Source organism: Monodon monoceros, unplaced genomic scaffold, assembly GCF_005190385.1.
Source record: "Monodon monoceros isolate NGI ecotype Baffin Bay Population unplaced genomic scaffold, NGI_Narwhal_1 Super_Scaffold_20, whole genome shotgun sequence".
Classification (NCBI taxonomy): Eukaryota; Metazoa; Chordata; class Mammalia; order Artiodactyla; family Monodontidae; genus Monodon; species Monodon monoceros.
This window is the reverse complement of record NW_021703777.1, coordinates 116,741,595-116,768,860: the sequence shown is the minus strand read 5'-3', so window position 1 is coordinate 116,768,860 and position 27,266 is coordinate 116,741,595. Positions and strand designations below refer to the sequence as shown.

At 40.1% G+C, this 27,266-nt stretch overlaps 1 protein-coding gene across 1 annotated transcript in view; it reads left to right on the top strand.

Annotated features, from left to right (window-relative positions):
• PRDM5 (PR/SET domain 5) overlaps window positions 1–27,266 on the top strand; it is a 211,136-nt gene that overhangs the window by 49,763 nt on the left and 134,107 nt on the right. Inside the window, exon 3 of the mRNA XM_029234546.1 lies at window positions 24,629–24,751. Coding sequence (XP_029090379.1) covers window positions 24,629–24,751 — 123 coding nt within the window. The remainder of the gene's footprint in view (window positions 1–24,628; window positions 24,752–27,266) is intronic.

Here is a 27,266-nt window from a genome sequence, read left to right as displayed (position 1 = left end):
CTTCTGGACTCTCTATTCTGTTCCACTGATTTATGTTTTTGTTTTTATGCCAATAGCATACTGTTTTGATTACTATATCTTTGTAATATAGTTTAAAATCAGGGAGCATGATGCCTCCAGTTTTGTTCTTCTTAAGATTGCTTTGGCTATTTGGAATCTTTTGTGGTTCCATACAGATTTTATTATCTGTTTCTGTGAGGAATGCCATTGGAATTTTGAAAAGGATTGAGTTGAATCTATTTATTGCTTTGGGGAATATGGACATTTTAACAATATTAATTCTTCCAATTCATGAGTGTGGAATATCTTTCCATTTATTTGTGTCTTTGATGTATTTCATCAGTGTCTTATAGTTTCCAGTGTACAGGTCTTTTACCTCCTTGATTAAATTTATTCTTGAGTATTTTATTCTTTTCGATGCAATTGTAAATGGGATTCTTTTCTTAATTTCTCTTTCTGATAGTTTGTTGTTAATGTATGAAAATATAACAGATATTGTATATTGATTTTGTACCCTACAGCTCTACTGAATTTATTTATTCTAACACTTTTTGTGGAGTCTTTAGGGTTTTCTATATATAAAGTTCTGTCATCCACAAATAGTGACAGTTTTACTTTTTCCTTTCAAATTTGGATGTCTTATTTCCTGCCTAATTGCTGTGGCTGGGACTTGCAATACTATGTTGAATAAAAGTGGTGAGAATGGGCATGCTTGTCTTGTTCTTGAAAGAAAAGCTCTCAGCTTTTCTCCTTTGAGTATGATGTCAGCTGTGGACTTCTCATATGTGACCTGTATTATGTTTTGGTATGTTCTGTTTATACCCACTTTGTTGAGAGTTTTTATCATAAATGAGTGTTGAATTTTGTCAAATGCTTTTTCTGCATCTTTTGAGGTAATTATATGATTTTTATCCTTTATTTTGTTAGTGTTATGTATCACATTGATTGATTTGTGGATGTTGAATCATCCCTGCATCCCTGGAATAAATTCCACTTGATCATGGTATATGACCCTTTGAATGTGTTGTTGAGCTTGGTTTGTTAATATTTTGTTGAGGATTTTTGCATTTATATTCATCAGAGATATTGGCCTGTAATTTTCTTTTCTTGTGGCATCCTTGTCTGGTTTTGGCATCAGTGTAATGCTGGCCTCATAAAATGAGTTTGGAAGAATTCCTTCCTCTTTAATTTTTTGGAAGAATTTGAGAAGGATTGGTATTTTTCGAATGTTTGGTAGAATTCATCAGTGAAGACTTCTGATCCCTGGCTGTTGTTTGTTGGGAAGCTCTTTTTTTTTTTGCCATGAGACATGTGGGATCCTAGCTCCCTGACCAGGGATAGAATCTACCCTGCCCACCCCCACCACCATTGGAAGCACGGAGTCCCAACCACTGGACTACCAGGGAAGTCCCTGTTGGGAAGCTTTTGATTACTGATTTAATCTCCTTACCTGTAAGCAATTTGTTCAGATTTTCTGTTTCATCATGATTCAGTCTTGGGAGAGTGTATGTTCCTAGGAATTTATCCATTTCATCTAGATCGTTGAATTTGTTGGTGTATAACTGTTCATAGTAGTCTCTTATGATCCACTGTATTTTTTTTGTATCAGTTCTGACTTCTCTTTCTTTTCTCATTTTATTTATTTGAGCCCTTTTTCTTTTTTACTTAATGAATCTAGCTAAAGTTTTGTAAATTTTATCTTTTTGAAAAATTGTTTCTTAGCTTCATTGATCTTTTCTATTTTTTTTAATCTCTGTTTTATGTATTTTCACTCTGACCTTTCTTCCTCCTTATATTAACTTTAGGATTCATTTGTTCTTCTTTTTCTAGTTCCTTTAGGTATATAGTTAGATTATTTGAGATTTTTCTTGTTTTTTTGAGGTAGGCCTGTATCACTATGAACTTCCCTCTTAGAACTGCTTTTGCATCATCCCCTCAGTTTGGAAAAGTTCGTGTTTGTTTCAAAGTATTTAAAAATTTTCTCTCATTTCTTCATTGACCCTTTGGTTGTTTAGTAACATGCTGCATTTAGTGTCTGCATTTTTTTTTTCCAGTTTTCTTATTATAATTGATTACTTGTTTCATACTTTTGTGATCCATAAAGACGCTTGAGGGGCTTCCCTGGTGGCACAGTGGTTGAGAGTCTGCCTGCCGATGCAGGGGACACAGGTTCGTGCCCTGGTCCGGGAAGATCCCACATGCCGCGGAGTGGCTAGGGCCATGAGCCATGGCTGCTGAGCCTGCGTGTCTGGAGCCTGTGCTCCGCAATGGGAGAGGCCACAACGGTGGGAGGCCCGCGTACTGCAAAAAAAAAAAAAAAAAGACGCTTGATATGATTTCAGTCTTCTAAGTTTATTGAGACTTGTTTTGTGGCCTAACATATGATCTATTCTGGAGGATGTTATATGTGCACTTGAAAAGAATGTGTAATCTGCAGATTTTGGATGGAATGTTTATATATATCAAATTTATCTGATCTAGTGTGTCATTTAAGGGCGGTGTTTCCTTGTTGACTGGCTGTCTAGATGATCCGTCGGTTTATGTAAGTGGGTAAAGTCCTCTACTACTATGGTATTACTGAGAACTTCTTTCTTTATGTCTGTTAATACTTGCATTATGTACTTAGTTGCTCCTATGTTGGGTGTATAAATATTTACAAATGTTATATTTTCTTTTTGGATTTACCCCTTTATGATTGTGTAATGCTCTTATCATTCAGAATTGAAGGACAGAGCAAGAGTTTTAATATCTTTTGTTATAGTCTCTATTTTAAAGTTTATTTTATATAAGTATTGCTACCCCAGGTTTCTTTTCGTTACATGTACATGGAATATCTGTTTCTGTTCCTTCATTTTCAGCCTCTGTGTTGGTGAGTCTCTTGTAGGCAGCATATAGGTAGGTCTTTTTTTTTAATCCATCCAGCCATCCTGTGCTTTTTGATTGAAGAATTTGGACCATTTACACTTAAAGTAATTAGTGGTAGGTATGCACTTACTTCCCTTTTGTTAACTGCTTTCTGGTTGTTTTGGTATTTTTCTGTTACCTTCTTCTCTTGGTCTCTTCCCTTGTGATTTGATGATTTTCTTTAGTGTTATGTTTGGATTCCTTTCTCTTATTTTTTTTTTTGTGTATCCATTATAGGCTTTTGATTTATGTTACAATGAAGTTCATATATAACAATCTACATATAAAGCAGTCAGTTTTAAGCTGATATTTGCTTAAGTTCAACTGCATTCTAAAACCACTACATTTTAACTCCCCAGACCACATTTTATGTTTTTTAGGTCATGTTTTATATCTCTTTATTTGTTCATCCCTTAACTACTTATTGTTACAGTTGATTTTACTACTTTTGTCTTTTACTCTTCATACTAGCTTTATAAGTGGTTGATTTCACTACCTTTACTGTACATTTGCCCTTACCAGTGAGAGTTTTTTCTTTCATATGTTTTCTTATTTCTAGTTATAGCCTTTCATTTTTCAGTTAAAGAATTCTGTTTAACATATCCTGTAACGCTGTTTTAGTGGTGAGTACTCGTTTAGTTTTTGCTTGTCTAAAAAACTCTTGCTCTGTCCTTCAATTCTGAATGATAGCCTTGTCATGTAGTCTTAGTTGTAAGTTTTTTTCCTTTCCACACTTTGAACATATCATGTCATTCCCTTCTGGTTTGTACAGTTTCTGCTGAGAAATCCACTGATAGTCTTATGGGTCTTCCCTTATATGTAACTAGTTGGTTTTCTCTTGTTTTTTTTAAAATTCTGTCTCTATCTTTAACTTTTGACATTCTAATTATAATGTGTCTTGGTGAGAATCTCCTTGGGTTCATCTTGTTTGGGATTCTCTGTGCTTCCTGGACCTGAATGCCTATTTCCTTCCCCAGGTTAGGGAAGTTTTCAGCTTTTATTTCTTCATATAGGTTTTCTGTCCATTTCTCTCTCTCTTCCTCTTCTGGGACCTCTATAATTGCAAATGTTAGTATGGTTGATGTTGCCTTAGAGGTCCCTTAAACTGTCCTCCTTTTAAAATATTCTTTTCTCTATTTTGCTGTTCTGATTGGGTGATTTCCATTACCCTGTCTTCCATATTGGTGATCTGTTCTTTTGTATCATCTAATTCACTGTTGATTTCCTTTAGTGTATTTTTCATTTCAGTTATTGTATTCTTCAGCCCTGATTGGTTCTTTCTCATATTTTCTATTATCTCTCTCTTTTTTTTGGCCATGCCACGTGGCATGCGGGATCTTAGTTCCCTGACCTGGGATTGAACACATGCCCCTGCAGTGGAAGCACAGAGTCTTAACCACTGGACCACCAGGGAGGTCCCTCTGTTTCTTTTTTGAAGTTCTCACTGTGTTCATCCAAACTGTCTTGAGTTTGGTGAGCATTTTTATGACTATTACTTTGAATTCTTTATCAGGTATATTACTTATTTTCATATCACTAAGGTCTTTTTCTGAGATTTTGTCTTGTGTATTTATTTGGAACATATTTTTTTGTTTCCTCATTTTGCTTGGCTCTCTGTCATTGTTTCTATGTATTAGGCAAAACTAGCTTCCTTGGTGTTGGATGAGTGTCCTCGTGTAAGTGATGATCCTTCTTGTTAATCCTGCCCTAGCTCTTGGTTGTCTTTTGATTCTTTGTGGTTGTACATACCACCCGATTTATTCTTTTTTTTTGGGGGGGGGAGGAGTGAAGATGGTTCTATGATTCTTTCTTTTTCTTTTTTTTTCTTTCTTTCACATCTTTATTGGAGTATAATTGCTTTACAATGGTGTGTTAGTTTCTGCTGTATAACAAAGTGAATCAGCTACACATATACTGTATATCCCCACATCCCCTCCCTCTTGCGTCTCCCTCCCACCCTCCCTATCCCACCCCTCTAGGTGGTCACAAAGGTGAGTCTCCACCTGACTTATTCTTGATATGCCACTGTTCAAAACCTGTCTGTTCCAAAGGGCGCAATCTCATTTAACGCTTAGTTTCAGGCTGATTAGAAGCCGGACCCCCAGGCAGCAACTTTTAAAATATACAGGTATATACAGTCCTGTGTGGCTACAGTTATAATCCCTGCTGACCTCCAGACCAGGAGAACTAGAGTTGTCCCCTGGGCAACAGTTCTAAAAATCAAGGCTTTTGACAAGTGTTTGAGTAGCTTTCTGGGGAGTCTCATTGTGCTGTTGTGAGGCCAAGGGCATGCGCAGGATGGTGTTTCCTTACTTAGATTCCCTGGGGGGGTCTCTGCCTATCCTCTAGACATGTGGGAAACCTGAATTCTGTTGCTCAGGGTGAAGCTCCAGGCTAAGTATAAACACATTTTTCACAGGAAGACTGGGGTTGTGTTGTAGTCTGCTGTCTGTGCAGTGTGCTGGTGGTCAAGAACTGTTGGCCTGTCAAGAGCTGTTGTTTTCAATTGTTGTGGTCCTGTGGGCTCAGGAATGCCAACAGAGCCAGGTGATCATGGGGTGTCCCCTGTGTGGATTGTACCTTTCCCGGCTTTGGCGAGGCAGCTGGAGACTGAGGGGCAGAGCGTGCATTCTTGCTTCTGGAAGGCAGCGGGAAAATGATGTGAGTACACCAGCCCGTGGGCTTCAGCATTGCAGCCGGAGAGTGCCTAGTCTGCGCGAGAATGTCGGCCTAGGCCACGAGTGTGAGAATACCGTGCCTGCCCGCCCCTGCCAGTCCCAGCCAGAGAGCAGCCGCCTGAGGTCTCTGGCTTCAGCAAAGTGGCTGGTTAGTGCTGCAGTAATTACTCTCCCTGAGTAGGGAGCACATTAGTGTCTGCTAGTGCCTCCCTGCGTCTGGGGGGAGCATTTCCACCATTCCCCACCCATTCAGCTGATGCTTTTAGATTCACAAATGACTCTCCATCGCACAGAGTCTTGGCATTTTTCAAACTGCTGTTATTTTGCTGTGTTTCCGCCGAATGAGACCACTTGAGAGCCCTTTAAGAGGGGAGTCTTAGTTTCCCATAGCACTTTGGGACCCTTGTATGTCAACCCTTTTGGTTCTCTAAGTGAGGTGTTTTGGGGGCTTGTCCTTCCAGTGTATATCCCAGGGACCAGGGTGCCCAATGTGGGGCACCAACCCCTCAGTCCTCCAGGAGAAGGCCCACCTGGTGAGATGCCTCCCTATCATGGGACCTCAAGCTGGGGGTGGGAATTTTGGCAGTAGTGCTTCTTGGCCTGTCCTACCTGTCTTGATGTGATCCTTTTTATCCTTTGCTGTGGAGCAGCTGTTCAGCTAGTTCTCAGGTTCTTTCCAAGGGGGTTGATCCATATGTAGCTGTATTGGGAAGAGCTAAGTTCAGGTTCTTCCTATGCTGCCATCTTGAATAGCCCCCCCCACCATTACTATTTCATAGTAGCCATCCTAATGGATATGAAGGATAGGTAATATTTTAAGATATATAGTCAATATTCAAAAACTGTTAGTAAGTAGAGTGATGGACCAAATACTTCCATGACGGAATTAAACATGGGTCAATGTAAAGTCAATTTTCCAAGTTCAAAATGAGGCATACCAGACTTGATACTGACTCATATGCAAATGTCTCAAGGTTTACTTGGTTTATGTGGACATTTTGGTTAGCAGTATTACTTGGTGGCTAGATTAAAAACCCAGACTGCAAATAAAGAAATAGAATCTTGTGACCATGGAGAGAAAAGTGCCATTATACTGCCTACTGGTCAGACCACATCAGGAGAGTCATGTCAAGTTCTGGGTATTAGATATGAATCTGGAAATTGGTAAACAGGGGACATTCAACAGAGAGCAGCCGTACACAAAAAGGGTTTGGAAACTGTGACCTGTCAGTCAGTCAGAAGGGAACTGGGGTTCCTAACCTGGAGAAGAGGAGGGGCAGAATCAGTTAGCTGTCTTCATATGATTTAAAGGCTTGCTGTGTGGAGACCGTGCAGGCTTAACTTTCTCGTTTGAGGACAGAACTGACAAAAGAAAACAAAAATAACAATGTGGAAGTAGAGACAGATGTGTTCCTAATCAACATGGGGAAAACCTTTCTGGCATCAGGAGGACAGAGAGTTCCTGTTGTGGAAAGTGTTTGAGTCAAGCTACATGAAGGTAGGAGCTCTGCTGGGAAGGATATTCCTCTCCCACATGGAACCTGGCACAGTGGACTGTGTAAAAGTGGTTCTGTGCCTTCTTCCATGCACAAGAGAGTGTGAGACTCTGGACAAAAAATAGTTCCATACACAAAAGCCTAAAACATAGTAGGTGTCCAGTTTTGCCTGCCCGAGGTTAATCCTACCTGGACTGAGCGAATGAATCTCCCCTTAAGAAGAGTCTGGAACTCTTAGGTGTCCTGACTGCTGGGCATCCACTCAGGGGCGGTGAAGAGTTATACTCTCTTTCTGGAGCCCTGACCCACTGCTGACCTCTCTGCGCTTGTTCTTGATATTTCCCGCTTCACACAGAACTCTTCAGTTTTACGTTTCATTCGCCTGCACACGTGCCTTTGCTTTTGCCAGTCCCTTTACTTTTTTTTTTTTTTTTTTTGGTACGCGGGCCTCTCACTGTTGTGGCCTCTCCCGTTGTGGAGCACAGGCTCCGGATGCGCAGGCCATGGCTCACGGGCCCAGCCTCTCCGCGGCATGTGGGCTCTTCCCGGACCGGGGCACGAACCCGTGTCCCCTGCATCGGCAGGCGGGCTCTCAACCACAGTGCCACCAGGGAAGCCCCCCTTTACTTTTTTGCCCATGCCCCGCCTTCTTATTCCTGCCAGGCTGACCGGGGGCAAGGGGGCCTCTCCTCACTGCCCTCGGAATACGTGAGGCAGGTCACTGTGTTGGCATTTACTGCACATTGGGGTGTCTGTCCCTGCTCGCTGGGCCGTGAGCTCGCTCACAGGGATTAAATGTTGTCAATCTTTGATTTCGTAGTGCAAAAGAACCATGTTTATTGAATGACATGAAAAGGGGCAGAGTCATTATCCGTGTGTCCCAGTGCCTAGTCCAGTGTTTGACACACTGCACTTGCTTATCACTTTGGAATAATACAAGAGTTGAATACGTGTTTTTTCAGTTTAGGTCATAACATCTTCATATAGTTCTAGAAACCTTAATCTGGTTGGGACGTGTAGGCGGAATCTCAGAGTGTGCATCTCGCAGGCCCTTCTCTTCCGTCTTCTTTCCTGTTTCTCTCCCTCTTCCTTTTCCTTTCTCCTGCCCCTCCCCACCCCTTCCTCAGCCTCCTCCCTCCTTCCTCCCTCTTTTCCTCTTCTTCCTCCATTTCCTCCCTTTTCCTGCTACTACCCCTCCCTGCCTTAACACCATGCAGCCTCCTTACACAGTGTTCTCATGCAGTTCGGCAGGCTTTTTACTCTGTAGTTCATGTATCAGTTAACTGAGCCTGAGTTTTTCCCAAGACCTCAGATCATAGATCATAACAGAGATTCCAGATCACCTGTGTGTTGACACAAGGGTTTTTATTTCCAATATGGCAAATGAGGTTCACACATACCTTGTTCAGTTTCTACACATTTATCTTTTTATTTACTTGTCTTTCTAGATTTTTTGTATTTGTGCCAGTCTCCTGATGCCAACCATCTGTGGATTCTTTAATATTATAGCAACACAGGCTCTGTTTGTATTCAGTGCAGTTTACATTTTTATGTTTGCCAAGACCTTTTGCTGTTATTATGTAGTAAGTTAAATGTGAGAACAACAGGCAGGCTAGATCTCTTTTTCTTTTAAACTTAAAAAAATTAATTTATTAATTTTGGCTGTGTTGGGTCTTCATTGCTGTGCGTGGGCTTTCTTTAGTTGCATCAAGCGGTGGCTTCTCTTGTTGTGGAGCACAGGCTCTAAGAGCGCAGGCTCAGTGATTGTGGCACGTGGGCTCAGTAGTTGTGGCTCATGGGCTCTAGAGCGCAGGCTCAGTAGTTGTGGCGCACGGGCTTAGTTGCTTCACAGCATGGGATCTTCCCGGACCAGGGCTCGAACGCATGTCCCCTGCATTGGCAGGCGGATTTTTAACCACTGCATCACCGGGGAAGTCACTAGAATTCTCTTTATGAGCAGCTTGATTTATTTGCATCTGAGTATAGAAAATGTGTAACCAGGTTACTTAGTTTTTGGTCTGTTTTAGTAACAGATTGTAGCTCTAATTTATGTTGAATATAAAAAAGTGGGTTTAATGAATTTTTTCTAAGGATAGGTATGGTGTTTCTGTAAGTCAGAAACACCAACATGTATGTAACTACTCTGCACACAGTGGAGGCTCTCCAAACACTACTGAAAGTTTGCATAAAATTCTACCTGAGAAATTTTGTGTTTTCTTTTTATATAAGGAAGATTAATGCTCATGGACTTGAATACATTCCAGTTAATGATGTGGCCTGTAATTTCCTTACTGTATGATAAATGACTACTCTGAAAGTACATTGTTCTTAGCAGAATTTTTAGGGCAGCTTAGATAATTAACATTTTGATGTGCATATTTGTTATTTTTTAACTTTTGATTAACGAATCACTTTTTTTTTTTTTTTTATCTGCGTTGGGTCTTCGTTGCTGCACGCGGGCTTTCTCTAGTTGCGGCGAGCGGGGGCTACTCTTCGTCGCGGTGCACGGGCTTCTCATTGCGGTGACTTCTCTTGTTGCAGAGCATGGGCTCTAGGCGTGTGGGCTTCAGTAGCTGCAGTGCACGAGCTCAGTAGTTGTGGCTCACGGGCTCTAGAGTGCAGGCTCTGTAGCAGTTGCTCCGCGGCATCTGGGATCTTCCCGGACCAGGGATTGAACCTGTTTCCCCTGCATTGACAGGCGGATTCTTAACCACTGCACCACCAGGGAAGTCCCTGAATCATGTTTTTAAAACACTTTTTCTTTCAGGCCCCAGAGATCAGTTGAAACGCATACATATTCCTTTGTCCGTATTGAAGATGGTAATTTTGTATTTTACAAATGTCAGACCTTTCAAAGCCCAAAGGAGGGCACCTTGCATGTGGTCTCCACTTTGCATATTAATAAGTAGATTGCAGGTGATCAAAGAGGAATGCGTTCTTACGTAGAGACTGCAGATCTTCATGTTGTGCCTAGTTTTTTTTTTTTTTTTTTTGCGGTACGCGGGCCTCTCACTGTTGTGGCCTCTCCCGTTGCGGAGCACAGGCTCCGGACGCGCAGGCTCAGCGGCCATGGCTCACGGGCCCAGCTGCTCCGCGGCATGTGGGATCCTCCCGGACTGGGGCACGAACCCGTGTCCCCTGCATCAGCAGGCAGACTCTCAACCACTGCGCCACCAGGGAAGCCCCTGTGCCTAGTTTTTAATCTATGGGCTTCACTTCCAGGTCAAAGACAGTGTCGGGGTAGTTCTCCACCAAGAAATCTGTTTTTTTAGCTCTTTTATAGACTGCCTACTGTCCATGCAACCTTTTACACATTTAGCACAATAAGGATCTCTGTTCCCAGGTAAATTAGCATGTTTTTCTTTAATTCTGTAGCGCTGTACTATTGCCAGAGAATCTGTTATCATTCTAATACATTTATGTCATCTCTGTGGAGAGAAAGTACTCTAACGGGTTAATTTCTCATTTTAACCTCTAGGTCCATAGACCTTTACCTGGAAGTCGGAAATCTAAAAAGCTCTGAAAACCAAATTTCTTTTTTTCTTTTTTAATAACATGTTTAGCAGCAGAATCTGACTTGAACTTATGTGAGGCCATTTGTAGCCTTTTGTTTTTATCCTACTTAGATGACTATTCATACTTTTAGTTGCAGAAACATGAATGTGTTTGACTATGGGATGGTGTTCCAAACCCTGTAGAAAACATTACATAAATACAGTGTATGCACCATATTACTTTTCTAAAATAAACTTAAAAAAAATCAGCTTTCAAAAACATATGGTAAAATGTAAAATGGATGGCTAGTGGGAAGCTACTGCATAGCACAGGGAGATCAGCTCGGTGCTTTGTGATGACCTAGAGGGGTGGGACAGAGGGGCTGGGAGGGAGGGTCAAGAGGGAGGAGATATGGGGATATATGTATACATATAGCTGATTCACTTTGTTGTACAGCAGAAACTAACACAACATTGTAAAGCAATGATAGTCCAATAAAGATGTAAAAAAATATATATATGGTATTGTGATGTTGTATAGGGTCATTGCCAATTCTTGTTCAGGTAAAAGCCTAAGAACTGTAGATATTTCTGTAGTAGAGACCTATTAAAGGTAAATATAATTGGGTAATAATAGATGAGTAAAGCAGTCAGTTTTAGAGTCAGTAAGGGACTGTTAATAAAAGTAAAATCTTTATTCATGTTACAGAACATGGTAATAATACCCACATGTCTAAGTTGTTCTGACTTGCAGGAGTTCATTGCAGGCAACTTTCCAATGTTGTTTCCGTTTCACCCTGTGAACACATTTGGAAGGTAAGGTCCTGGGTCTAGTGAGCTGGTCATTAGAGTTTAATATTAGGATTTTTGTTTGTGCATAAGACAGGTTTTTCTCATTTTTGAGCTAACAGCTGGCAGTAAAATGAGATATCTCTGGGCAAAGAAGGTGTTTTTGTCACTTTGTAATTTTAGATGACTTATCTTAAAAGGTAGTTTGTTGCAAAATTAAAAACACTCCCTTGGGGAAAGCCCTAGATTTGTAAGCACACTTTTAAAAACTCAAACCAGTGTTATATAATACCTTTTGATTTTCAATTTCCCCAACTTCTTCTCTTCAGTGTGTTCTACATCTGTAGTTTTAATGGTTTAATATGTCTTTATGAGGTGAGAAAGTAATAGAAAAATATTTATGGTCAGTAGTTTCCTTATGTGTGAAGTTCTTGATACAAGTTTGATGTCTCTATATACACTAGTGAAAATGTACTCAGGCAGCTCCATAATAAATGTAAAAAACCCCATAATTTAAAGTTTAAGATTTGGAGAGAACTGATGAAATGGGAAATGTAGAAGCATCTACTTTTTATTTTTTTAAGAGGAACTGATTGTTTCTGTAACCTAAGAATTAGAATTAAAATTTAAAAAGAATACATGTTAGGTCCCTTCCCTATTTTTTCTCTCCCCTTCTTTCATTTACTATAAGACTAAATTCCTTACATTAAACATAAGTTTATATTATATTTAAAGGCATTCACATTCTTTTTTACATAATTAACATTATTTGCAGATTATAAATCATCATCTATTATGTCATCTAAAGTGAAAGAAGCAAGTCTCTTGGTCCTACAGCTTCAAGGACCTGGAATTTGTCCAACCACCTGAGTGAACTTGGAAGCATATTCCCGCACAGAGCCTTCTTCACAAACCCTAAGCACATAATCCCATTGAGCTCATCCAGCCTTCTTACCTGTAGAACTGTGAGATAAGAAATGGGTATCCTTTTAAGCTGTTTGTGGTAATTGTTGTGCAGTGATAGAAAACTAATGTAGATTTTTGGTACCAGGAGAGGGTTGTTAGTTTTCTGCTTTTGCCTATAACAAATCACTACAAACTTAGTGGCTTAAAACAACATCCTTTTTTTAATCTTACAGTTTTATTGGTGACAAGTCTAGGTGGATTCTCTGCTTAAGGGTCTTACAAGGTCATATCAGGGTGTTGGCAGGGCTGAGTAATCTTATCTGGAGACTTTGAGAATCAGTTTGCTTCCAAGCTCATTGAGGTTGTTGGTTGAATTCAATTCCTTGAGGTTGTTGGACTGAGTTCTTTATTCTATTGCTGGGTTTGTTTTCAGTCCCTAGATTTCTTTGGGGTTGCTCTCAGACTGCCTTGTGGCTTGTCCATCTGAGGAGTGGAGAATCTCCCTCATGTCAAATTCCTCTCATGCTTTCTAGCTCTCTGACTTCTTTTCTGCTATCAGCCAGAGAAAACTCTGCTTTTAAGCATCTTGTGTGATTGGATTAGGCTGTCCCCAAGGATAGTCTTCTGTCTGCAGTACAACATAATCATAGTGATATCTCATCGTACTCAAGGTTCCACTCACACTCAAACAGGAGGACATTCTACAAGGGTGAGGGTCCTGAGGAGTTATTCTTAGAATTCTGCATATCGGTCAGCAGCTGGTGACCAAGGTTGTAAGTATATTGAGATAGTGTAATGTGGTGGGCTCAGGAATTAGATTGTCTTGGTTCAGACTCTAGCTCTAGTACTTAACTAACTGTGAAAGCTTGGACAAATTATTTATTCTCTTTGTGCCTCAGTTTCATCATGTGTTAAATGTAGTTAATATGTAACACCTACCTCATAGGTTATTTCAAGGAGTAAATTATATAACATCTGTAAAGGTGCTTAGCAAAGTGCCAGATACATAATAAACACTCAACTAACAGTTAGCTGTTTCTATTATTATTATTTGTTATTTAAAGCAGTATCATTTTCTTTTATGTTTTGGTTTTCGTAGAGTGAATTTGACTGAATCAAAGGCATATTTTCGGTAAGAGTGACATGATAGCCAAATGAGAGCCTTTTGTCATGGGATCTGACTCATGTGAGCATCCCTCAGGTGGAAGTGTGAGCACTTTTCCCCTCTTCCAGGCAGAAGATGTGTGTTCTTAGATTGCCTGGGCCAGGTGTGTGTAGGTGTGTACCTGTGTGCAGTGCCGTGGGAGATGGGTAGAGTGACCTGGGCTGAGACAAGACAAATCAGCATGTGAAGGGCCTCCTATGTCATGCCAAGGACTTCTGGCAGAAAATAGGCAGCTTCTAAATAGGCGTTAGCATGGGGAGATGGGTGAATTACAGAGAGAATTCTGAGGAGAGTGTGGAGCATGGATTTGAAGATAGATTTTGAGTCAGTGTGGAAAAATACTCAATTAGGAAAATGCTCTTTATGTTCAGATAGTAGATCCTTGCCAGGACATACCCCAAATCCAATAGTTTTCCTTGACATCTTAACAAGAAAAGTTTAGGATGCTCTGATGGAGGTGAGGGTGGTCAGTCCTGGTGTATTCTCTTGATCAGAAAGAGGCAGAGCATCTGATCCAGAAGCAGGCCCAGGTTTGGGATTTGAGTCCAAGGGTAGATAAGAATCTAGGAGATCAGTCTTTGAGGAGCATCTGAGCTGATGCCCAGGAACTATAATCTGCCATCTGGGTTACCCATCCCCGAGGAGTGGGACTGCTGGCACGTAGAGGACCAAAGAGCACCGACTGGCAGGGACCTGGGCTGGCCTTCATCTGGCCTTGGATGAATCCAACAGCGCATGACTGTGCCCTGTTAAAAAAAAGTCAGGGTTGAGGGAAAGGAATCCAGTGAATAGAGTGAGTATGTTGTATGTAAAGCAAGCTGGGTGGGATCCCAGTCACTTAGGGACTTGGTTGGGAATGAGATAGCAGATTATCCCATGAGAGAACAAATCAAGAATGCAACTTTAGGATTTTGTAGTACCAGAGTTGGAGCAGGATTGATATCAGGGCTGATTTAGCAATAGCACGGAATGAATAATCTCAGTGTCTGCCCATATTCTTCTCAAGTAGGCCATGAGCTGGTCTCAGAGGTGCAGGGATTTGAGAGTGAGGGTTAAGTGGCCTGAGTGGTAGAGTCAGAGGGCCCCCAAAGATAGCCCAGTAAGCCCCAGGCCTTTGGAAGGGACCACACTCTGGAAGAGTCCCTTGGATTCTCCAAGATTCTTTTTCTCAAGGGCTCTTTCCCAGGGGGATTTCTCATTTCCGTTGACTCCCTAGGCCTGGGCGTGTATGGCCAGCTGAAGAGAAATCAGATCAAGGGGAAAGCCCCAGCTTTCTTTATCAGAAAACATCCTCTGCTGAAATATTTGTGTTCCAGGTTTGGATGGCATTCCTTGCCAGCCCTTTTGTTGCCAGAGCATGGTTGATGCCAGACACAGCTTGGTCTGTAGCAGGGAGACACTCCTGTTCCAGTGACCCTGCTTCCGGGCAACATGAGCCTTTTGGCAGAATTCTAGAAAATGAGCTACAGTAAGAGAGAATTACGTACAACATGGTTGTTGTGGCCCCTTCTGAGGCTGTCCTTCTGTTCACATTTGGATGATAGGAAGTAAGAACTTTCTCTGGAAATTTTGAGTGAGAAACCTAAATCTTTCAGGAGCAGGTGAAGATCCACTCCTTGAAGAAGACTTCCTTTTCCGAACATCCTTAGTTCGGAGGATATACTGTTAATTACCCTTACCGATACTGTCCTGTGATACTCAAGGACCTTCTGTGAATTGTACGTGAGGGTCATATTCCAACATCTTTCCGCTGTATCATGACAACTATAGAGAGTAGGGAATCCTTGGCCAACCCACCTGAAGGGCTAGATGTGTGGGAGGAGGATTTGAGAAGAATTTTCTACTTTCTTCTCTGCTTGCATATGACATAAATATTATTTACATTCTGTGTTTGTATTCCTTCCTATAGCTGCCTTAAATATGCCTGTCTATCTTGTTTCCTCTTCTTTGGATTCAGACCTTCTAGGGGAATGGTCTGTCTGATTTTCCTTCTTCTATACTCTATTTTTCAGGTATTAGGTGCCAACTTTCAGGGCTTCTAAACTTCCTACCCGTACCTCTTTCCAGAGCCTTATTATTTCACACCTAGGTCATGGTAATAGCCTATTTAATTCTTTTTCCTTTCATAAAATTTTCCCTCCACACGCAGTCCATCCTGCGTATTAGAGTTGTTGGATGCCCACCCATCATCCATTCTCCTTCATCCTTCCCAGTTGAATCCTCTTTCCTACTTTCCACTCTTCCTCCATGTAGTAGTACATTATTACCAAGAAGATGATTCCTGCTGGGCCGCATCCTGATTAGCCTTTGCACTTTCTGTTAGGTGAAGCACAGAACTTCCTAATTGACACATTTCCCGTTTATTTCTTGTTATTTCTCTGATTTTGCTGCCTGAACCACCACATTTGAGTCCCCTTGTTCTTTACTAGCTGTGTCTTCCCAACCAAATTTACCAGTGTCATTCATCTTGCTTCCTCTGCACAAAATGACTCAGCTGCTCTACCGTTCTTTCATTGGGATAACATTCCCTGCAGTGGAATCACAGCTTATGCAGGGTTTAGGTTCTCAAACCAGTTCATATGGCAACAATCTCATGTCATTAAAATTATGGACCGTGAAAAGGAACGGTCCTAACTATAATATTTATTTTCTTTCTTTGATTTTTTCATATTTATTTTTTCCTTTCATTGAATGGATGTAGTTTAATTTGTGTAATTTAAATATGAGTATGATAAAACTGTTGATCTTGAAATGATTTTCTACCTCTTCTGTTGACAAATTTGTATGCCATTCATTCAGCAACTGGAACTAGCCTCATCTTGTGTGTTGGGGATTCCCAAGACTACCCCACATTCAGAGATTCACTAGAAGGACTCCTGGGACTCAGTATATAGTTGTACTCATGGGTAAGATTTATTTCAGTGATGTAGCAAGGCGGTACAGCTGGATCATAAGGGAAGAAGGCTCAGGTAGAGTCTGGAGGAACCCATGTATAGATTTCCTTACGCTTTCTCCCTCCCATGAGGGGTCACACAGAGCTCACTCTTCTCCCAGTCATGAAAAAGCAGCCACACACATGTGATGTTTCTGTACAGGGAGACCCATTAGAAATTCAGTACCCAAGATTTTTACTGGGGGCTCGTAGGCACCTTCTGCCTTAGCATGCACCAAAATTCCAGATTCCCAGAAGAAAAGCAGGTGTTCAGCATAAACCGTAGTGTTCACACTGTCCAGGAACAGTGAACCACCCTTACCCATTAACTATTTACTGGGGGCACCCTGAGAACACAAGTTCCCATTGCCAGTCAAAGGCCAATCTTACAAGCAGGCCTCTGAGGCCTGCTGGGTTTACTCCTTTCGCAAACCTTGTCTACTGAAAGATTTTCATAACATACTCTTTTCTAATATTTTATTTTCACTTTGGTCCATCCTCAGGACTTGGAACTGTGTGTTACTTTATATCTGTATGTACTAAATGTTTTTGAAATGAATGAAGTTTATTTGTATATCTGCTTTATAATAACCAGGCATTGCTTTGTGGGTTTTTTGTTTAAATCATGTTTTGTTTCTTTATTAATACTGAAGATGTTGAATAAAGGAACTATATTCTAGAATTTCATTTGTTGCTTCTCATGGCATGTTTTAAAATAACCGATAAAGAACTGCACAGTAGATGTTGTTAAATAAGTGTTGTTTACTGATAACTAATGTTACCTTTTAGAATTCTTCAGCACAGAACTGTGGTTGTTGGATGATTATAAGAAGGGAAAGGATGAACCGTAGTGATTGGGAAATACTTGATTGCCTTAGGTGTATTCTTATAATAAGATAATTCATTTGTTTCTTTATCGAGGAAGTTGCATATATTTTGAAGACGTGAATGAAGAGAGTACAGTTAATTTAAATGGGCTGGGCAGATTCAATTTTAATAGCTGTAGAAAAGCTATATATTTAGGAAAAATCTAAAAACAGTGACTACACCAGTGGAATTTGGGTTAGGAGATAAGAATCAAAGGAAAAATGGATCTTTCTTTTTCTTTTCATTTTTTTCTCCCTGTGGACTGCACAGTGCTCTTTGTTATTCAGTGTTTCTATAACCCTTGCCCAGAAATGTTCAGATACAAAGCATCATCTTTTAAAAATAGTATCAAAACTATGATCTCTGGATCTTGGAGATTATCATTGTTTTTTTATATGACCAACTCTTTGAAATGCTTTCATGTCTGATAAGTAGAATTTTGCTACTAAAATTTTCTTATTTTTGCCATATTTTCTGTGCCCTTTTAATATACCATAGGGAGGGTTCTCCAAAAGCTGACTTCAAGGCTTTGTCTAAGTCTCAAATCTGTATTAAAAATAGAGCAACGCTATAGGCTCATAAAACTTTAACCAGATTTAAAGTTTTGTGAATCATTTCTAATGGATCTGATGGATCACACCAAATTGTCAAAAGACATGCTGACTTTATTAATGTGGTTTTCTGATTCCTTGGTGAAATAATACTTTACTTATAGAGAAGTTACCTGCCTTATGATATTGACAAAATCAAATGTAAAAATAAAAAGCCACTAAGCAGTCCAAATGGATGCCACAGTATTTATACACTATCTTTTGCATGTTCTTTACAGAAAACCCCTAAAGCGGTGGGTATAATAAGCTAATGCCAGCTAAATTTACTTTATTCTCTATGCAGTAAAAAACTAGTCTATCCAAAAATGTCACTGAAATCTGACTGTCTGAACATGTTTGTAAAACTGTGGAAAGGGACAGTGGCTACACTGCTAAGGCGCTCTCATAAATTTACCATGCAAAAGATGATATGCTTTTCACTGTGCCTTTCACGTTGTCATGTCAGTTATTTCTTCTTTTAAAAAATTAGCCCAATTTAAAAAGTACTTTGAAAAGCAAGATATGGAGTGCTTTTAAAGTAAGTCTCTCATTATCTCTTATAAATTATTTTTGAACTTTTAAAGGAAATAAAGGCAAGACAGTTAAAAAAAAAGACACATTAGCTGAGCTTTTAGTGAATAAAATATTTATTGAGACAGTACCAAATAAAAGGTTTCCATCTCTGAACCAATCTGTACAGGTGCCCAAGTACAGGATTTGCTTACCTACAGAAACCTAACCGAGTTCCTCAGTTAAACTTGCCTTTGACGGTATCAGGAGAACTTCCTTGATACAGCTTACGTGATTAAAAAGGCAACCTCAGCTAAGACGTGGCAACCAAAAAAGCTTTTGTGATTTTAAATTGCGTCAGTAGAGACAGTGCCCAGATCATAATAGTCCTTTGTGTGCTGACTCCTGTCCCGTGTTAAGAGAGTTTTGACAGATCAGTGTGCATCTATAAGGGGACAACCAGGATGGTGAAGGAACGTTTATCACATCAGACAAGGAAAGAGTTATTTTCTTGTAGAAGAGAAAATGTAGAGAAGGAGGGACTCCTGCCTTCAGAAATTTGAAGGGCTATATGTATGTAGGAGAGAAATTAAAACTACTGAAGGGACAGAGCTGGGATTGAAGGCAGTTGGTCACAGAGCAACATGTTTGAATTTGGCGTAAGGAAGAGTGTCAACTCAGCTGAAACTACACCTGGGTTTGCTACTGCCTAGTAATGGCACCTGTTCTTACTTCAGGTGTCCAAGCAGAGGCTACTTGTATGTATTTGGGTTTGAATAGGGGTTTTAAGGACATCCTTCATGTTTGTTCCTTGAAAAAGCTGACACGGCAGAAAAATGGTACATACGTGCCCAGCTGTGCTGTTGAAAGCAGTGTTCGTCTTTAAGAATGTCTGTTAGTTGCTGTGAGCCTCACTTTCCTCAGTGTACTGATAACTTTGTGATTGCAAAATATTCATTGGTATAAAGAAGTCATGCATCTTATTCATTTGAGGTTCATGCAGTGTCTGTGGGGTCACAGGGCAGGGACCGTCATCCCCATTTTAGAGGTCAGGAGACCATGGCTCAGCTCAGCTAGAGGAAATGACTCACCCTATGCGATACAGTCAGAGCTTGGATCACATCTGGCCTTTTGATTCCTGGTCCAGCATTTTTACCATTTTTTACCACTCTAGAATGCCTTCTTGAGGTTCCTTCCAGCTTGAAATATTTAGGGCACTAATTATTTATGATGAAAAAGAGACTTTATTTTTCTCATCAGTCTTTTTAAGTTATTTAATTTTGTGTGTATTATATTCTGGATGTTATTCAGTAAAGAGTCATCTGTAAAAGCCTGTGTTTTCTCTCTGTGTGCTTTGCCATCTGAGGACGGGGGTTCTGGGGATTAGGATCATGAGACACTATGTGGGGGAGATATAAGTAGATACGCTATGGTGATACGTGTGTGTGTGTTTAAAGGCACCAAAGCTGGGAAGAATTTTAGACTGAATACTTTGAAAAATCAACAGGAAAGGGCATCCCTGGTGGCGCAGTGGTTGAGAGTCTGCCTGCCGATGCAGGGGACACGGGTTCGTGCCCCGGTCCGGGAGGATCCCACATGCTGCGAAGCGGCTGGGCCCGTGAGCCATGGCCGCTGAGCCTGCGCGTCCGGAGCCTGTGCTCCGCAACGGGAGAGGCCACAACAGTGAGAGGCCCGCGTACCGCAAAAAAAAAAAAAAAAAATCAACAGGAAAAAACCATCCCTTTGCTTAGAAACTGTAAATCATTAGCATTTCCTAGGGATGATCTTTGCTGATTTCTGAAAGTGTCTCTTTAGTTTAAATCTGACAACAGTGTGCTGTCAGAATTGATTATTTGAGCACACTTAGTTTTTTGTGGTCCTAAAGATATCATGAAGCCTGGGTAATTAAATACTGAAGGCAGGGCATCTGGCCTTACTTCAGTTAAAAACAATTGCCGAAAGAATGCCTGTAATTTAAATACAAAAATATGATGACATTTTATCCTCTAAAGACATCCATACTCTAAATCTTAGTTCTTAAAACTACCTTCTTTGAAAAGTCTTGTTGAAAGACAGAAAGGAAAATATATTTTCTTTAATAAATCAACATAACATATTGTGACTTCTAATTAAGGATATTATTTGTATATTTTTGGAACTGACTATATTTCACTGCCATTAAATTTTACCATATGTTAAATAAAATTCCACTGGGTACATTTTGCCATGTCTGGGGACCAATCTGGCTGATTAGCTTTGCTCTGCGAACCCTGATGTCCTGTATGTGTTGAGTGAAAGATTCCTCAGGCATTCAAAATAATTGAAGGAAAATAATAGAGCAACATTGTCGAACCTTCTGCTGTGAAAATGAACCATCCAAGTAATAAATAAGCTTTTCTGTCTATAGTTGACACAATTTAACAGGGAAAATATTTAAATTTAAGGAAAGAAAAATTCTTATATATTTTATTTGATTACATATTTCCATTTCTTTCATTTACATGTTAGGGTTTACTTTTGTTGAGCTGAATCTTTCTGTGATTTCTTCTGTCCTTTGCTGGGTGGGAAGACAAACTGTGACATATTTAATGCTGCTGATCTTTAATCTGGAAAAAAGACAGATCCGTTGTAGCACATTGTCTTGGACCTTGCAAAAGGATGTCGGTAGCATTTGACAGAGAGTAGAACCTGCCAAGTTCCTGCGCAGTGATAATTTTCATTTAATATACAGTGACAAAGTCCTAGAGATATGAATGACTGGATTAAAGGGGGGAAGGTTTTCATTTTCACATGAGGGTTTCTTTCCCTTTCCTACTTTAGCTAACTTATTTTTGTGTAACTGGCTTAGGAAGACTGTGCAGATCAGAGTTTGGGATTGAGATGGTTTTTACTGCAAGATGAGAATTTGACTTCTTTGTAGGCCCCAGGTATTCAGAAGATGACCCTCAGTAGGACAGTAACCAATACACTTCATTTCCATGAAAATTCAAATAGAATAAGATGGCATTTGGAAGACTAGATTTGAAAGGAAAAACAATACACATTGGCTGCAAAGGTCAGTTCGATGCTGGAACATGGTACTAAGAGGAATTTTGGATCTTCTTTATTCATTAGTCTTTAAAAAAAATGTTCAATTTATTCCCTCAGGGTTCAGTATCAAATTAAAATAGATAAATGGAGACTTTAATAATAGCCATCTGTCTAGAGTTTTTTTGATTTGGTTTCTCTGGGAAGAGGAAAGATGGATTAGATTATCCTTGGATGTCTCTTAGATATTTCAGTGAGGAGAACGCCGGGGTTAGGGTAGGGAGATAAAAGTCATGTGAACAGATAATCCAGCAGCTTGCAGTGAAGTGTTGAGGACTGGAATGGAGGAACGAGGAAAGGACCAGCCACTTGAAAGCTGGAGAAAACAGGTAGCCTGCAAAGACTGTGCAGGGACTTAAGAGTCACTTGGGTAAGGATGTTTAGAGTGAAACAAATGGGCAATGGCTCTGTTAATGAACAAAACAAGTTATCTCAAATATGAATGTGTAGGCCACTGTAGTATATCATTATAGTGTTGTTATGAGAGTATAAGCGATAATATATAAATTTAGATTATTGAATGTGACAAATCTTGTAAGAATTTTAATAAAAAATTAAATTGTGCATGTCTCTTAAGCCAGAATATGATGTGAGAAGGTAATAGACAACCAGAAAGTGCATACATCTAATGGACTGGAATTGAGTTGTTGAGTCATTCAACATAGCTGGAGCCAAAGGGCCTGGGAAAAAGCTGAAAAAATAAGGAACAAACAATGCCCCTGGTAAAATGGGCTTATTATAATAAGTCACAGAGAAATCTTTGTTGTGTTTCACATCTTTGAAGAAAGAATTTCAAATGTCAAACACATCTGATATATATTGTACTTAATACTGGGTAACAAATGTATAACTAAGAAGAGCCATTAACCAGTTTCTGTAGGTAGTTCTCTCCTCTCAAATGCGGTCTGCCATGGGCCAGCACGCTGGTGTTTCCCTACATAGAATTAGTTGGACTGTGTGGATTTCAACAACAGTTGTAGGTTTTAGATTTCAGTTCTGAGAAAATTTATCTTTCAGGTATCTAGTGGTGATGCTACCTGTTCTGCTTTATTTAGTTGTCAGTATAAACAGTTTTGCTACTGTAGCTGTGGAGGAGCCTGGAAAGGAGACTTTGTACCCAGATATTGAGAATTACCTTTTTACTCTGCTTAAACACATGTGAACTGGTGTCCTCTTTGAGGAAGGGTTGTAGAGTGTCCTGTTTTTCCCAGCAGTGCGGCTGGACATTTTTGGCATGACCCAGTGGGCAGTGAGGGGTTCTGAGTTAACGGGTAAGCAGGAAGCCAGGACAGTTTTCAAGGGCCTCCCAAAGCAGATCTCAGCGTGAGATTGTTATTTAGTGAGAAATTCCCATAGCTTCACACCTAAACATACGAGATGTAAATGTGACGTATTTATAGTCTTACGTTCTTTTAGCGATTACAGTATTGAAAATTAAATCCCTGCTTTCCAGTGAGGGTCTGCCATTTATTAGAGAGATTTTTAAATGATTATTGAGGATCCTTGGGCCCTTAAGAAAACAGGGATTGTTTGAGAAACATGGCAGATATAAGATACAAGGGGCAGGCTAACTGTATTTTTTCCCAGACAATATGTATTAGAATCTTGAATATCAGTCCTTGCAGTGCATGCACCAGATGTTCTTACACAGCAGCTTTTGGGTAACTTGACCTGTAGGGGTGGCTTCTTGGTTTCCAGGTCAGTGCACGATCTGGCCTATGGCAGCCTGTCCGATCTCAACGCCCACCATTGTCTTGGTGCTCCTTCTGTTCCAGCCTCATGACCTTCTTGCTGTTCTTAATTTGTTTCCAACTCAGGGCCTTTCTTTTTGCCCTTTACTTGCTGTTCCCTCTAGCCTGGAACCACACTTTCCTGAGCTCTCCCCTGGGCTGTGCCCTCCCTTCATTTAGGACTCTTTTCAGGTCATCTCATCAGAGAGGCTTTGCCTGACCAGCTCATCTGGAAGAACCCTTCTCCCCTCACTCTGCATCCTCCTCTTATGCTTTAGTTGTCTTCATAGCACTTACCTTTACCTGAAGTTATATTCTGTGCTTGTTTGCTCTTAAGTGCTGTGAGGTCAGGCTTCATCTATCTGTCTTGTTCACTGAAAGCTTCCCAGTGCATTAGCAGTACTTGGCACCATGGTAGGGACTCAATCAGTATTTGTTCAGTGAATGAATGATTGTCCAAATGTATCATGAAAATACGTACCTTATTAGGCTAGTTGTGCTTTACTTTATAAAAGTTTGGAGGTCTGGAATTTGTTTTTTCCCACTCCAAGTCAGTGAAGGTATAGTGTTCATATTTGTGTTACTTGGTGTTAGAGATGTGGAGTGCTAATCACTCATTGCTTCCCCCCCTCCTCTCCTCAATTCCAGTTGAATATAAACACACAATGAACATTGGGTAGAGATTGGTATATGCTTTATTAAACTGAGCAAGTGCCCAGTACCCTACAATGCAGAGGTTTTGAGAAGCTAGATTCGAAGCAACTTGGATTCAAGAATGCCCAGTGGAGTACTTGCTCCTTTGGCAGTTACCCTCCTCCCTTGATTGAGAGTTGAGTAAATCTGACCGGGAGGGTTTATGGCAAGAAACAAAAAACAGAGAGCTCACCGTCGTTCTCAGCAAGACATGAGCAGGCCGTGAAAAGACAAAATTGAACTTGTTTTATTCATCCACTAGTTAAAAATGTGAATTGTGGCCCAGCGGATGTCAGATTCCACTGGTTAGATTAGCAAATTCTCCGCATATGGAAATGATTCCGTAGGCAGGTGGAGAGAGAAATTGAAAGGATTTATCCAGCTCCACCCCTCCCACTTGGGGAACCAAGCAGCCCTGCCATCTTGGGTGGAAAGAAAGGGGATGGTTTGCAATTATAGTTATCCCCTGAACAATTGCATTTGTGACACATATATTGAAATGCACCTACAAATAAATAATCTTGACCAGAAAAGAGCTATCAACACAGGATGTTTCTGAGAGTTGATTGCAATTGTGAGTCATCTAGACATCTGCCAAATTAAAGTAGGCTCTGTTTGTACATATGTTTAAAGGGAAGAACGGATGTTAATCCAGCATCTATTCAACACCTGTTAATAAGAAAGGTAATACTTATGAAAAAATATCATGTTATTTTTAGTATGGATAATCTATTTAGTATGGTTAATATTAACTTCAAGTATAAATTCAGGAGCTTTTATGTTTCAGGTTCGTGGGAGTAAGGGAGAAGTTCTGTACATATTGGATGCTACCAACCCACGGCACTCCAACTGGCTTCGCTTTGTTCATGAGGCACCATCTCAGGAGCAGAAGAACTTGGCTGCCATTCAAGTGAGCTTATTTGCTTCTTATTTGTACTCTGTACTGCGAGGGGAATGAACTAATTTATAACTGTACTCCCTGTTTTAAATTTATTTCCCAATGACCTGCTTCAAATAACAGTAACTAACTCATAAAAGCAGAGAAATCTCATCTAGGCAGCATGTGCAGGAAAGGGCAAGCCTAGCTGTAAATTGACACCAGATCACTCACTTTATGAGAATCCTTGAGGGAATGAATTACATGGGCTGATATTGTCCTTGGCGGATTCTGCTTTCAAGTACTTTTAATTCACTCAGTGAATGTTTATTGATAGTTTTTCTGTTTGATGGTTTATTTGGCTCATAGCACCATATTCTGTGTTATTGTTTGGGAAAGGCTTCATGGAGAAAGTTTATTTGGGTATATCCCTATGACTGTACTCTGAGCTTCTTGAGGGTATTGTATTACTCAGGGTTTTCAGAGAAACAGAACCAATAGGATCTATGTATCTATATCTGTATATCTGTATCTATGATGTATAGCTGTCTATCTTTCAGTCCGCCCATCCATCCATCCAGAGAGAGAAAGAAAGAGACTGAGAAAGAGGCTTATTGTAAGGAATTGGAGGCTGGCAAGTCCAAAATCTGCAGAGCCGATGTCCCACTTTGAGTCCAGAGGCAACAGGCTGCTGTAGAACAAGGAACAGCTGATGGATGGTCTAGTTCAAGTCTGATGACTGGAAGGCTGCTGTAGAATCAGCAAGAGCTAGTGTCCCACTTGAAAGGCTGTCAGGCCTGAAGCGTGGATATTCCAGTTTAAAGACCATCAGGCAAAAGGATTCTCTTTTACTTGGGGGAAGGAGACCCTTTTGTTCTTGTCAGGACTTCAGCTGATTGGCCGAGACCCACCTACATTGTGGAGGGCAATCTCCTTTACTCAAATTCATGCATTAAAACGTTAATCTCATTCAAAAGCACCCTCACAGGAAAACCCAGAGTAGTGTTTGAAAGACTGTCTGGGTGCCCTGTGGCCCAGTCAAGCTGGCACATAAAATTAACTCTGCCAGGTGGGATCAATGTTTTCCTGATTTCTGTATCCCTATATCTTAGTATAGTGCTACACACAACACTAGTCTCTAATACAAACTGTGAGTTGAACTTCGGTGATCCCTCAGTGGAAATTAAGGGAAGAAGAGAAAAGGTCAAGGCAGGGAGTTTTTAGAGGGGCTCTGTAATTAAAACTCATTGGACAGATCATTAAGAGAATAAAGAAGCATTACATTCTGTTGGGGAATTAACTTATCACATGTGAAAACTCAGCTTCTGAATCCTCAACTGCAGAAGAGGAAGCAAAGCTGTGGTTGGCAGAAGCAAGAGGGAAGGGAAAAGAATAAGGGAACTAACAGTTCTTTGAGTATTTACCCATGTGCACTATTCTAGAAGCTTCATATATATTATGTCATTTATTCAAAACTCTGCGAGCTTATGCTGATTTCACTCAATTCCAAGTCTAAAACCAACAGGAGCAAGAGGGAAAACTGCACAGAATTAGGTTTTAAAGTAACCAGAAAACATAGTCATTTAGAATATTTCATTTCCTGATGTTATTAGCTCACCAGATTTCTTCAGTAAAAAGAAGTAGTGGATCACCAGTGTGATTACTGTTTCTTTTGGTATGGATAAATGAGATGACTTACCAAAGGGCCACGTGGGGGATGCAAAATAGGATCTTTTGGCAGCCAGCTGTATTCAAGCCACTTTTTAGATTGTTCATGACATGTGTTGATCCAATCACACATTGAAGTTGATCTCTTTTTTTTAATTTGTAGACATTATTTTTTTTCAAGTATTTTATATATTTTTATGGTTTTCTGAGGCATACTTATCTCACAGGATCTTCAGTTATATCCTAATTTTAATTTACAGACTCAGTTTAAGTGTTCCTTTGTAAATGTTAACAATATCAAAATTACCTGTAGAACCATGAAACCTAATTTAGGCAAACCCATTGTTTTGTAGGTTCTTCATTATTGTGTTGTAGAGAATATTATTCTGTTTAAACTAGATTCTTTTCTTCTTATGCTTAAATAATGATTTTAAGCTGTTCTCAAATTCCTTTTTGGGCATTTCTTCCTATTGGCTGTTATTTCTGTAGCATCAGTAGCTCTCTCCATTTGCCCAAACTTTAAAGGTGTAATATGCTCAGCTTTGAGTTTTGCCCCAGAATCTCTCAGGTTTATCCTTGTTGAAGAGTTCCCTTCAACTGTACATTTTACTTATACTGGATTCTTTAGTTAACGGATTACTGTCAGTAAGTGTTTGTCTCCATCTTTCGCTACCCAGATTTGCTACTCTATGCCCTGTTTATTTCATCATATTGTAGCCACCTACACTTCTCTCCTTTTTGGTAACCAGGATTTCTAAGACTTACACAGTTTTCATGTTAATTCGGTGTATTCAGTGCAGTACTTTTCTTCCTCTATTTCAACTGTGTTTACTTCCTTGAAAGCAAATAGGAATCTACAAAAGATGACTGTTGCAACTTT